Below are 12901 nucleotides of genomic sequence, written 5' to 3'. Positions count from 1 at the left end.
TGTAAAAATAAACTTTTCTTTTATTATACTGGGACTTGGTTCAGTTTAGTTGTGTCTGGGGTTTAGGGTACTACAATGCCCTCTAATGGTCACATCAGGAAGTACTTTTTTCTACCCTGCAAAAATTTTGCATTTTTAAGACACCTGTAAGAAATACCAAAATGAAGCATGGTTCCTTGGATTCTGTATCGAAATGACTACTGAGGGGGGAAATGCATATTCTGTAAACTGAATCATAAAAAAATGAAAGTGTATCTTGCATTTTCATTTAATAAAGGCTTACAAGATTTATTGAATAAAAATAGAAAAACAATAGTAAGAGATACAATCATACCAATAATAAGAGAAATATGCCCATACAATTCACACCTCCCTTTTGGTTGTTTCAGTGCCTCTGTAGATTATGATATATTACATACATAAAGGATTGAGTGGTTTCAGGGATAAAATAACATTTATGAAAAACTATATTTAAACAACTTTATGTTCCAACATGATCTAAATTATAACAAGAAAAAATACAAAAGTGGTTAAGAAAATTATTATTTTTCTAACATTTTATAATATTGCTGTCCAAAAAAATTTTTCATCAAGCTATGTGTGTTGGTTATCTATTTTCTGTCTGCATTAACATAGTAAAAGGAATGATGTACTAAAAGGAATGATGTACCCACCTGATTCTTTCAAGGGTACATTTTACTATTCTGCAAACAGGTTAAATGCATTGGACACCTGATAATTCAATACACTCCTAAATGCTACAGGAATTGTTTGACTTTGATGTTTCCCCATGTTGATTTTGATCTGCACATAATTTGTTTTCACCTACATTCATTACTATTGCCAGTGCATTGAGCAAGCACATGGTGAAAATTTAAATTATGTGTAGCATTTGTAGACCAGCTGTAATTGATAGGAGAATAACTCCAAAAAAGCCAATGTATCCATAGACACCCCACATTCTTTTTGCAGGATCTAGAAGAAAACAAATATGTAAAAATTAAATTTACATACAGATACAATCCAGTTGGTTGTTTAATCCATTTGATAAAACAAAATTGTAAGCAATTCTCATTTTATTTACGACTCTCATTATAACCATGATTAAGTCATTTTACTTTACATCAATGGAAAATGTAAGAATATGTTAATCTGCATATTATTACATAACATTCTTAAAATCATATAATCCAATTCAGAGACATAACGTGGATCTTGGTGTCAGTCCCAGCAACACGGGGCAAAGCAAAAAAAAGCCCTGGACAGAATGATAATCCACTGCAAGGCACAAGCTCACACTTAGGGCTCGTTTATACTTAACGCTCAGAACTTGTATGTGCCCGCATCATGGCTGCCACGTATTCCCAGTGTTCATTTGACGCGTCCTCTGAGCATATCCTCAGAAATTAACACGACACATACGCGAGTTGCAGTACCAGCAAAAAGTCGTGGGTTGCAGTGTGCTAAAAGTCGGAATGTGACGTCAGAGTGTCTGTTTACTATCTACATGTGACAGAAAGCCTCTATAAGGATCCTACGAGATCAATGTGCACGCTTCTATGTTTGATGAATGGTTCAATGTGGTGAAGCAAAATGCTGACATACAAATGCATTCGTGGTGCTTTTATATTCAAGCGTCGTATATTCCCGATCGTAATGACACGATACATTTTAAAAGTCTCAGATATCTTTTGTGCTGTCTTTTTTTTTTGCAACTTCACAACAGCAACATAATGTACAGTGCTGTATTTGAGCCACAGAGAAAAATATTAAGGACATGGTGAAAAGGTGATTAAAGTGGAAATTTCGTCTTTAATCTTGAAATGCCCACTTTAACCTCGTAGTTTACTTTATCATTAAAGCAGACCGTCGTAAACGTCATCCCAGTTTTTAATCGCTATGAGCTTCTTGGACTTGACAGCAGTGGCAAGCAGCAATAGATCACCACACAGAACACATTGCATGTATGGCATTCCAACTCTCTGCAAATTTAGAATCTTTAGATTTATACTTGATATCACTTTCATGCAGGGCGGCACGGTGGCGTAGTGGGTAGCGCTGCTGCCTCGCAGTAAGGAGACCTGGGTTCACTTCTCAGGTCCTTCCTGTGTGGAGTTTGCATGTTCTCCCTATGTCTGTGTGGGTTTTCTCTGGGTACTCCGGTTTCCTCCCAGAGTCCAAAGACATGCAGGTTAGGTGCATTGGAGATTCTAAATTGTCCCTTGTGTGTGCTTGGTGTGTGTGTGTCCGTGCCCTGCGGTGGGCTGGCGCCCTGCCTGGGGTTTGTTTCCTGCCTTGCGCCCTGTGTTGGCTGGGATTGGCTCCAGCAGATCCCCGTGACCCTGTAGTTAGGTTATAGTAGGTTGGATAATGGATGGATGGATCACTTTCATGATGAAATGCATTAAAGTATTATTTTACAGATAAATCATTAATTTTGTTTAAATAATGAATACTGGTAATAATTACACACACGGGGATGACACGGTTGCGGAGTGGTAGCACTGTTGTCTTGTAGGGAGTCATGTCGCTGGTATTCCCTGCTTGGAGTTTACATATTTTCCTGCTGGGTTTCCACACAGTGCTCTGGTTTCCTTCAAAAGATATGCAGATTTGGGGATTTGGTGCCGCTAAAATTATGCCAGTGTATGTGAGTGCTTGTATTCACTTTGTGTTGAGCTGAGGCTCCATCTAGGGATTGTTTCTGCCTCATGCCCAATGCTTGCTGGAATGGACACATCCCTGGATTGATGGATTGAATCATTAAACATCCTTTTCACAGATATTGCGTTAAGGTGTCATCAGAATTTAATGGATGTTTCAGGCAATTCACAACACAGCGAAGCCGAACCTGTTCTCACCGTGATGATATCTCGCACTGCCACCTGCTGGATTCCTCCAGATTTATGTAAAGTATGTGCGCAAGTATAAAGAGTAAAATGCTTGCATAGCAGGATCGTTCACTGCAGCATGTGTCATGTCATGTGAAGTATAAACCCGGCCTTAGAGTCAATTTGCAATTGGCCATCAGCATGTCTTTGGAGATGTGGAAGGAAAACCGGGAGGAAATGGAGAAAAACACATGTGTACAAGGGAATAACATGCAAACAATAAAAGTGCATTCGATTAGAAACCAGAAGCATCTTTGAAGAAGCTCTGCTAACCACTGTGCTACCATGCCACATTCTGTATAATGCTTTACAAAAACTTGATTCACCACGAAAGGTACAATACACTTAACAAAAATGATAAATATTTATAAGATTTACGTTTTTAATTTCAAACTCATATTTTATAAAACATTTTCATACATTTTAATAGGTCATTCATATGCTTACAAAAACAAAAAGCCAGTTACCTCCAGTGTAGTATCCCCAGGCATACGAAAACCGACTTGTAACCCAAATAGCCCCAAGAACTGCTGCTGCAACCTGTTGAGAATTTAGGGATTACTGAAATCATTATATGACAATGAAAAGGAAAATGTTTTTGTGAAAAGTAATTCTTTTTATTGAAAAAGAATCTTTCTTCCACTCTCACAATGAAATTACAAAGAATTGTAATGTACAAACTGCTTCTACAGTTCCACAGGACATGAAGAGATTGACTGTAAAAAAAATGACAATAAGCACTGAACAGAAATCATTTGATCCTGTGTTTATAAAATCCTCAATTTCAAATGATAAGCTTGGTGTTCATCAAGTCAAAAATATTTCTTCACAATTGTGGCATATGTTCATTTGCCACATGAAGCTGTATTCTAAAGTAAAGCAATTTTTGTAATTTTAAAAAATATCTAACCTCTTCTTGCTTTTTAAAATAGGAGTCATGCGGCAGTGGTCCAAACATAAAAAGAAAAGCATTAAAAACGCACAGATTATGACAATTTTTCAAACCAAAAGTGTTAATGAGTATTGATCCTTTTCTACAGATCTCACATATATTGTAAAAGCAGTGTATTCATGTCATTTTAATAAGAATGAGGGGAAAAAAAACATTTTGTGAAATTCAGCCATTTTAAAAGGAGATCAGCTGTGTGCTTCACCTCACTGGTCATCTCCCTACACAGCAACCTTTCAGACCCAGGGGCATGGTTTCCTCTAACATCTCTAGTGTATTTCACCTTTAGAAACTGATTTCTTACTGATGCTATAGTTGACGTCATTGAATGCTGCAGCCTGAGCATTAATTGTGTATCTGTTCTGTAGAAAGCTAGTCAATAATCACTGAAAAAATGTCACACTTACAATCACTCACAGTCTTTCACTATGTGTGATGAAGGTCATAGACAAAAATTAAAATACCCACAGAAGATCCAGTTATTTCAGCAATAAACCCTAAAAATATCATGGGCTTGAGTAAATGTGTAGCGAGAAGAAACAATGAAAATTAGTAATAACTTTTACTCACTCATAAAGTTGTCCTCAGTTGTTATCTTGTAACCATATCCACAGCAAAAGCAACTCAGCATGCACTACAAAATTTGATAATCGGTTTGTGGTGCTTCATCATGTTTTCATTTCCCCAGCATAGTATATTTTTATTGTGGTGTGAATATGACACACCATAGAAAGTGCATAATGGGGAGTATGGATTTTCATTGTGAACTTAGCACCAACAGGCAGGTGACCTTGGCTGTTCAAAAATCTAAGACTTTGAATAAAACAATGCAGTGCAATTAAGACTTTGAATAAAACAATGCAGTGCAATCAGTACAATTATTTATTACCATATGTACAAATGACAATAAAATCTTCTGTGTGTGTTTGACCATTAGGCACCATGTTGCCACCCTTTGCGACTCTCACTCGGTAGGCTATGTAAATCTAATAGAAGAAATCAGATCCTGCCACAATCACCACACCTTGCATGTTCCACGGTTCATGATTCTGTTAGGTACAGCCATATACATGTAAAATCTCTGGAAATGACATTACATTGTTATTCCACACAGATTGGGAGTAATTAAAATCACAAGATTTGACAATGGATTAAAATGCAACAATAAATAGACAGTTTTATTTGCTTGAAGTAAACATGTATCTGAGAGTACATCAAGGTTTTAGTCAGAAGGACTGATGCAACATGGATTGTACATGGGGCACTGTTTAGCAAAAATAATCATAAATAATTTGAGTGTGTATCAGTAATTCAGTATGTATACCAGCACTGCACATAAAAAATAAGACTTAAGCACACGTGGCATAAAAATATATATTATGTGAGAAAGCGTTTGCCGCCAAAGCTGGTGCATGTTTTGAACCACATGTAGTCACAATGTCTGAATAGCAGATGTGTACTTAAATCAAATGACATGGCAAACTGACTGCCCTGCTGCTGACCACTTTTTCTTACAAGCCATAGCAGAACATAACCCTTAATGAAAAGAACTGTACAATCTAAAGCAGCCTGAAGCTACTGCAGAAGTGCTGATTAGTGATACACCAGTAGAAAATGTTAAAACTCCACCCACAACAGCTAATATGTGATAAAATGTATTACTTCCAGTTTACTTTTTTTTTTATTAAAGGCATGCCTCAGAGACAAAGCTACGTTCTTCTTAAAAAGAAAAGTTTGCGCCCTCACAGGGAATGTATTTGGTAAGTTTTAAGGCTTTTGGTATAATGTTTGGAGTCCTATATTTAAGCTCCATTTTAAAACACAAGAACAGACATTTTTTTTAATTAAAAAAATGCTCCACTTTAGAACAACATTTCATATGGCAATAATATATATCATGATGATAAAAAAATAGCTAGACTTGAAAAACACCAAACTTTTACTTTAAGCATTGTGAAATATTTCTGTATCAATCATCATTTGAAGAAGTTAGAAGACAGTGCAACAGCCAGACAGACTCAAGAGTTGGGAGTTATTTGTAATGCCACTTGAACACACATATGTCCAATGGAGGTTGACCAATGAATTTACTAGCATTACAAATTATTTAGCATATTCTAACAAGATATTTGCGAGCATAACAAAAAGCAACATGTGGGTGAATAGATAGATAGACAGATAGATAGATAGATAGATAGATAGATAGATAGATAGATAGATAGATAGATAGATAGATAGATAGATATTTTATTAATCCTAAGGGGAAATTCACATAATCCAGCAGCAGTATACTGATACAAAGAAACAATATTAAATTAAATAGTAATAAAAATGAAAAAAAAATCAGTGTGTTCTGATGAATATTAAGACACTGTATTATTCTACTGGATTGTCTTCCCCAGCCATTGGAATGCTTCCTGGAGTAGACCATGTGATGGCCCCACTTGATCTAATACAAAGTATTTAGTATGAATGAACTTTTACAGGTACACTGCGCAGTCAAATGTTAACTTTTGTTTTATTTTCCATTCAATATTTATAAGACCTCCAAATGTAGTCAACTGCACAGTCACTACAGACGTTACTCAGGGCCCATCATGAACAGACTGGAACAGTTGAAAGCATTTGTTTTATTTATATATATATATATATATAGGTATTTGGTATACATTTGATTTTATAAATGCCACCTGGTGGGAAACCAAAGGATTTGCAGTTCTGAGATACAAATGAGTTCAATATTGTAAATGGGCCTAAATCTAAACATTAGTCATCATTTGCTGTTCAATAAGCTTGATGTACATGTACTGTTCAAATGTTTGCTAAATCATATAGATACTTACTGGATAGGTGATTCCGGATACTAGCTGGAAGATGAGCCACTGAGGATAAATCTCCAGTGTGTTCTGATGAGCCCTCTGGATACAGTTAAATATTTTGATTTTGTCACTGTACATGGTGGGATACTGATTGGACAGAAATATGAATAAATTACTCTTTTTGCTCATCAGTACTAATAGAAAAAGTAAACATGTTACAAGCTAAACACAGCTGTGATATTTACATTTCTCTTGTGCCTTAGTTGAGTATGCTACAGAAATACGAAGTCTAATACTTTGGATAAAGGTTTAGCTAAATGACTATAAATGTAAATGCACAAAGTCAGACGAATATCTTGCACAGTAAACACCAGCACATTAACTGCTTTTACTTCTCAAATAACACAGTGTTTGTGTAATTCAGTTTAAGCTTCCTCGTTCTTCCCTATTATTACTTGCATTGCAGAGTGACAGGGACTGCCAGCTTTATTGTTAACAGTCCAGTAGTTTAAACACAAGGTCATACATCCTGATGCAATACAAGAAAAAGAGTTTTCTGCATAAAAGGTCTATCGACCACTCCCTAAATTGTTAGATTGTAATCCAAGAGCAAAGGTCTAGTTGCAACCTTTATCCTGTTCTTAGCTTTGCCTCTGCTAAAACCAGAACCAGTTGCGGATAATTCTCTATTAATTTCTGCTAAAATCATTACCAGTACCAGATATTCTCTATTATTTTGTTATAAAATATTCTGAGTGTGCAAAATTTCAGGATATTTATTTTATTTTGTAAATCTGGAAAATCCACTGAAATAACGTGTAACACCAGGGCTACGCCTTCTTACAAGCTTCAGTTTGGACCAGGGTTCTCTCTCGTGCATGCCTAAAAGTGCCAGGGCAACACGAGTTAGTCTTCAAACACAACTAGAATGAAAACAGATTCGGCGTCAACTTTGTAGCCTGCACACAGAGGCACAACAAGGTATTTGATAGGACCAAAAAATAGGCAAATTAAGAAAGATCACAAATTAACCAGATGTTTAATTTCGAGTAAAATAAGGCAGCATCAAGATTACATTTCATTTTACGAAAAATCAATATAGTTTGCTCTGTTTTGTCTGTCCGATAATGTTCGAAAAATAATATACAACAGTACGTTTTGATACCTGCACGTCGTATTTCTTCCTCGCCTGTCCCACTTTAACGGCCAGATATGCCAACATAACCCAGCTGTAGACGAACGTGAAGATAACGTAACCGAATTCTTTGGGAAGGAAATTTTGTACGGCCATGTTAACAGTTGATCTTGCACCAAGTCGACTTAAATGTAGGCAGGGAAAGAGTCGCACAGGATAAAAAGCAAGACAGAAACCACACACTGAGGGGCACCGACCCACTCTCGCGATAGTTATAATCCAGCCTAGCCGGCTCTTTGCTGTTGAGGTAAATATTTGTGCAAAGGGTCGTGCGAGATTTCATCGAAGGCGCATGACTTTGCATTTTCTTTAAAGCAAACAAGGCGAAACGCTATGATGAAATCACGCCACCATCTGCCCTCACACAATCTGACTGCATTTGTTCTGTTTAATGTAAGATTTGAATGTGTACTAAGTAAAGTTTTCAACGAATTTCAGTTATCAATAATTTAAAAATAAGTTTATGACAATTTATCGTGTTATGTTTCTGTACTGTACTCTTATTACATAAACAATTTACAGTAAATGTATAGACTTTAAGAATACGTGGGCGTGGCCTAATATTTTGCATAATCCAACAAAAATTAACGTTTGGCCAATCATTCGAAGCCTTTCCCTTCCAGCCAATCGGGTGTTACGCTAGTTACGTAAGGCTTGTGGGGCTTGAATTTATCTGTTAGACTAGGCAGCGTCGTGTTATTGTTGAAGAAGCGGAGTAGCAGATAACAGTTTTGTGCTGTAGCTTACCCGCGTAGCTATTTTCTTCTGGAAGTTTTCTTTCAACATGGCGATAACAGACGATGTAGCCGTTGTTAGTCCGCAAATTCAAAATAATAGCGAAGGTGGAAAAACTGCTTCGACCGTCCAAAATAAAGGAAGTGTTTTGTAAGTTATTTCCATTTTTTGTTTTTATTAAAGTGTTGGTGAGGATGTCATTGTTATACATCAGTTTTTAATGGGATGTTGCTTTTCAATGTATTACGAATTGAATTCCTGTACGATATTGAGACAGAAGTGCACATTACATTTTTACTGTATTTTTTTTTTATTTCCATCATATTTGTAGTGTGTTTAAATTTAACGGACGCGTATTGTAACAACTTACTGGCCGCTTTGCGGTTTTATGTATTCGTTTTATTAATAATGTGATTAAAAGTTGTATTTTGAGGCGCTGAATCCACGAGCTTCTGGAATTTTCGGGTTTAGCGGGGTGGGTATATTTTGCATAACAAGTGCTGACCGTGTTGACAAGGGAGTGTTCAGGCTGCTTATTTGCCAGACGCGAGGTGGAAATTTCTAGAAGCGCCTTTGCAGTGACGGTGTTGGGCCAGTAGAGGCACTGTTGAGTATAATGCTTTAAAAGGTCTTGCTAATTTTTTTTGTTTGTTTCAGAAACAGTTCTACTGGCTTCAGTATGTGTCGCGGAGACGGAAAATTGATTCAGGAAAAGGAGCAAACCTGGACTAACGATGGTATGGGCTGCTTTTTAGGTGTGCAATTTACTCGGTAGTTTGAGATCGCGTTAATCCTTTTATCCTGACGAATTGCTCTTTAGTTTCAGATAAAGAAATCTGTCGGGTGCCGGTCTACCAAGAAAGACAGATTGCCGAAGAGTTTGGGAATGCAAGAACAGAGGAAATGAACAGCTGCATGGGCGAACTCCGCCTGTCTTCACCCAAGGAAAGAGAATCGGTGGAAAAAAGAAAAACGCGTTCACGATCTCGTTCTTATTCCCCAAAAAGGAAATCCAAGTCCAGATCACTGTCGTCTAGTAGCTCAAGCATGTCCCGCACTTCTAGCAGCTCAAGCGACAGTGATAGATCAACTTACTCCAGAAGGAGGTCACGGTCAAGAGGGCGATATAGAAGCTTTCGCACTTGCCGGAGACGCAGAAGTCCATCAAGGTCTTCCTCGAGAAGTCCATCAAGGTCTTCCTCGAGAAGTCGGTCTCGTTCTTATCCACGATGCTGCAGGTCGCGGTCTCGTTCTCGTTCTCATTCCCGTGGGAGGCATTATAGATTTTTCTACAAATGCAGATCACGCTCCAGATCTTATAGATCAAGGTCCTATCACAGGAGATATAGATCAAGATCTAGATCTCGCTCAAGGTCCTGGACAAGAGGAAGACGATACTATGGCTTTGTACAGACTGGTCGGGAAAGATTTGTGGACCGAAGTTACAGAACTCCATCTCGCTCTCCAAGCAGACGTGCCGTTCGTTTAACCGAGAAAGGTAAACTTAAACCTAAACTTTAATGCAGAATCTCTCAGTATTCTGCTTTTACATTTGCATGGAAGCATACAAGTTGCAATTTTGTTTTGCAGATAAACTTAAACTTTTGGAGATTGCAAAGGCAAACGCATCCAGGATCCTTGGAGTGGAAAACGTGGAGGTTCCTGCTAGTATAAAAGCTAAAGTACAGGTGTCCCCAGATATTAACAGTATGAAGGGGGAATTGAATGCTGGACATGATGAAAAGGTTTGTTTTATCCCAAGTGAATATTTCATACTGGTCTGGATGAATGAGAACTGGATTGAGATTTTCTTTTAAATGAGATTGGATGGTATGCTAAATACAGTTTTAGATATTTCAGTAGCTATTCCTCTTGCACTACTCGGCGAAGGCTAAAAGTAGTGGTTTTTAGTTAACTTCTGTATTTAACTGAATTATAACTGATACAGTGAAATTGTGCAGTGCATTCCCTCATTGTTAATTACTGTTAACTGTTCCAGGAATCGCATAGTTTATGTCCTCTATTTCTGTTTTTATAGAATCTTGAAAATCCTCTACAGTGCCTTGATGGAGAGAATCGGGTGGTAAAGTGTCAAGTGGATTGTTTTGTGAAATTGGGAATCTTTTGCGTGTTAGGATTATGTCAGTGGGTGGGGGTAGCTGAAATTGCTTAGCAGTACTGCCCTTTTGTTCAAGCACCTGTATTCCTTAGTTTAAAATTGAGCCTTCAGAATTAAGTGGGATTGTCTTTAAAAACATTGGGATTTCAATCAGATTTCTTTCATTTGCATTGTACCTTTTTATGTGGGTACAGCGTAGCATTTGTTTTAAAGTAACTAGCAAATAGCTTGTTCATTTGCCACTAATATCTAAAACAGAATGTCAAGTAGTTTTTGCTGAGGAAAGTCATCGGGAGTCTATACTGTCGTGGTGCTTGGTATGTCACTTATCCTTTACGTGAAATATTCACACATTGAACAAGTGTATTAGGTATGGAAATCATATTTTATTCACTGTATTTCCAGATAAGAGATGTTACAGAAGAAGAACCAGGCTGCATAATCTAAAGATAAGTTTCCTGTGCAAAAATGTAGTGCAGGACAAGAGCACAATGTCTTCCAAACACAGGGAGAATTTTTTTTCTTTTGTCTTAAATGTGTCCCTTCCCAAACATTACTAAATTACGTGTAATGCACTTAATTGGTTAGGTTTTTTTTCCTCCTCTCAGGGTTATTTGTTAATTTACCAAGTTTAAGTGGCTGCTTCTCTACTGCAGCATTGCAGTGTTTACAGTGATGTCTGCCACATCCTTGACAAGTTCTACTTATGATCATGGAGTGTGTATATAGGGTGTAGATGTACTGACATGATTAAAACTTTTGGAAATACGACACTAGAACTTTTTATGTTGCTCAATTATATTGAGTCCTGTAATTTCAGAAGTGGAGCTTAACTTGATAATCCCCTTCAATAGAATTTAAAAGTTTGTATAGTTCATGGTACAGTGATGTGCCTTAGTCTCAAGCGTAACATTTCATAAATGCAACTTTGTGTGGTATTGAGGATTGCTAAAGTTTTATCTTTTTTTTTTTTGTGCAGCTGTCCAGAAAAGTTGAAGATTTTGTTGCTTCAAGAGAGAAGTCTCCCAAAACAAAAGCTCTTGCATTTAGCCCAAATGTAAGTATACTTCTCTGAGAATCTTGCAGGAGCATATTGACCCTTGTTTGATTTTGTACATTTGACATTTTAAGTGGCTAACTAGATTTTTTTTTTTTCTCCTCCCTTCTCTTTCAGAACTCTGTTGCAAAACCTACAACCGCTAAACTACAAAGCAGCCCAGTTGCTGATTCTAGCACCCTTGATAAATATCAGTGCCCTTATGGACAGTGGATACCAGTTAACGTTAACAAAGAAGCAAGCAAAAATCTCTTTACAAACATTTCACCAAACCAATCTCTTGCTAAGTCACGGTAGCAGCAACTAAAGACATTTTTTTTGTGTGTAAAGTTTTGTATATAGGGGGGGGTTTAGTGTGCACATATATTTAAATAAAAGTGTTGAAGATTTCTTTTCCAGATGTAAGTGGATTGAAGACTGGACAAGAGTTCATAAAGGTGGGATTTTTTTTCTAAATGTTGCAGTCATGGTTGTGTAGTATTTTGTATTCAATTAAATAAAGCGTTCAATACTAAACTCTTCTCCTGTCTTTGTATATTGGGTGAAGGGGTGGGCTGAGTCAAGCTTTTAAGATATCTGAATTTCACCATGTGAACATTTGGAAATGGCAACCTCCAGGAATGACCATCTTCAGCCAGGCATCAATAGAGCAGCTGCAAAAGGAGACTGAATCCAAAATGTTAACTATAATAAATGTCTTCTTTCAACCTCATGGTGGGGGTCGGGTTTGTTTTAAGGGTGTTTCAAACTAAAGTTCAGCTGGTGTTAGTGGATCCTTGGTGAAAACTTTTAAGTAGTTGTACTTTATTTGAAAATTTCAGTGAAAAGATTTAGTTTATTAAACAAGCCTCTAAGAACAGATAATAGAGCTGCTATCCATGATAATGTGGTGGCAGTAAGATAGGGATACTGGTACAGGTGTACCACTGCCTGACATTTAAAGCAATTAACATTTGAACTTGGCAGGTGCAGCTTGTGTCCAAAGTATGTGGCTTAAGTCTTACCAATTTAAAATTGTGTTCAAGTTTAAAAATGATTAACAAGATAGTTATGTCACTCCACTCCACACCCACCCCACCCCCCACCCATGTGGCAAAACAGCTAGTTGTACAGATCGCAGTGCTACCATCCCAGTG

At 37.2% G+C, this 12901-nt stretch overlaps 2 protein-coding genes across 2 annotated transcripts; one reads left to right on the top strand and one right to left on the bottom strand.

Moving 5' to 3' along the window:
• Positions 1-261: 261 nt before the first annotated feature.
• Positions 262-8144, bottom strand: mgst3b (microsomal glutathione S-transferase 3b). Its single transcript, XM_039740100.1, has 4 exons — positions 7825-8144; positions 6684-6806; positions 3359-3431; positions 262-975 (listed from the first exon to the last, which is right to left on the bottom strand). The coding sequence occupies exons 1-4, from the start codon at positions 7948-7950 to the stop codon at positions 875-877; spliced, it is 423 nt and encodes a 140-aa protein (XP_039596034.1). The 5' UTR covers positions 7951-8144; the 3' UTR covers positions 262-874.
• A 406-nt stretch (positions 8145-8550) lies between these two features.
• rsrp1 (arginine/serine-rich protein 1) lies at positions 8551-12281 on the top strand. Its single transcript, XM_039740457.1, has 6 exons — positions 8551-8739; positions 9247-9326; positions 9410-10087; positions 10180-10334; positions 10628-11765; positions 11883-12281. Exons 1-5 carry the CDS (start codon positions 8639-8641, stop codon positions 10760-10762), a joined length of 1149 nt encoding a protein of 382 aa, XP_039596391.1. The 5' UTR covers positions 8551-8638; the 3' UTR covers positions 10763-11765; positions 11883-12281.
• The last annotated feature ends 620 nt before the right edge of the window (positions 12282-12901 follow it).

This window comes from Polypterus senegalus, chromosome 17 (assembly GCF_016835505.1).
Source record: "Polypterus senegalus isolate Bchr_013 chromosome 17, ASM1683550v1, whole genome shotgun sequence".
Classification (NCBI taxonomy): domain Eukaryota; kingdom Metazoa; phylum Chordata; class Cladistia; order Polypteriformes; family Polypteridae; genus Polypterus; species Polypterus senegalus.
Note: the sequence above shows the minus strand (reverse complement) of the source record. Positions and strands in the feature narration are given on the sequence as shown.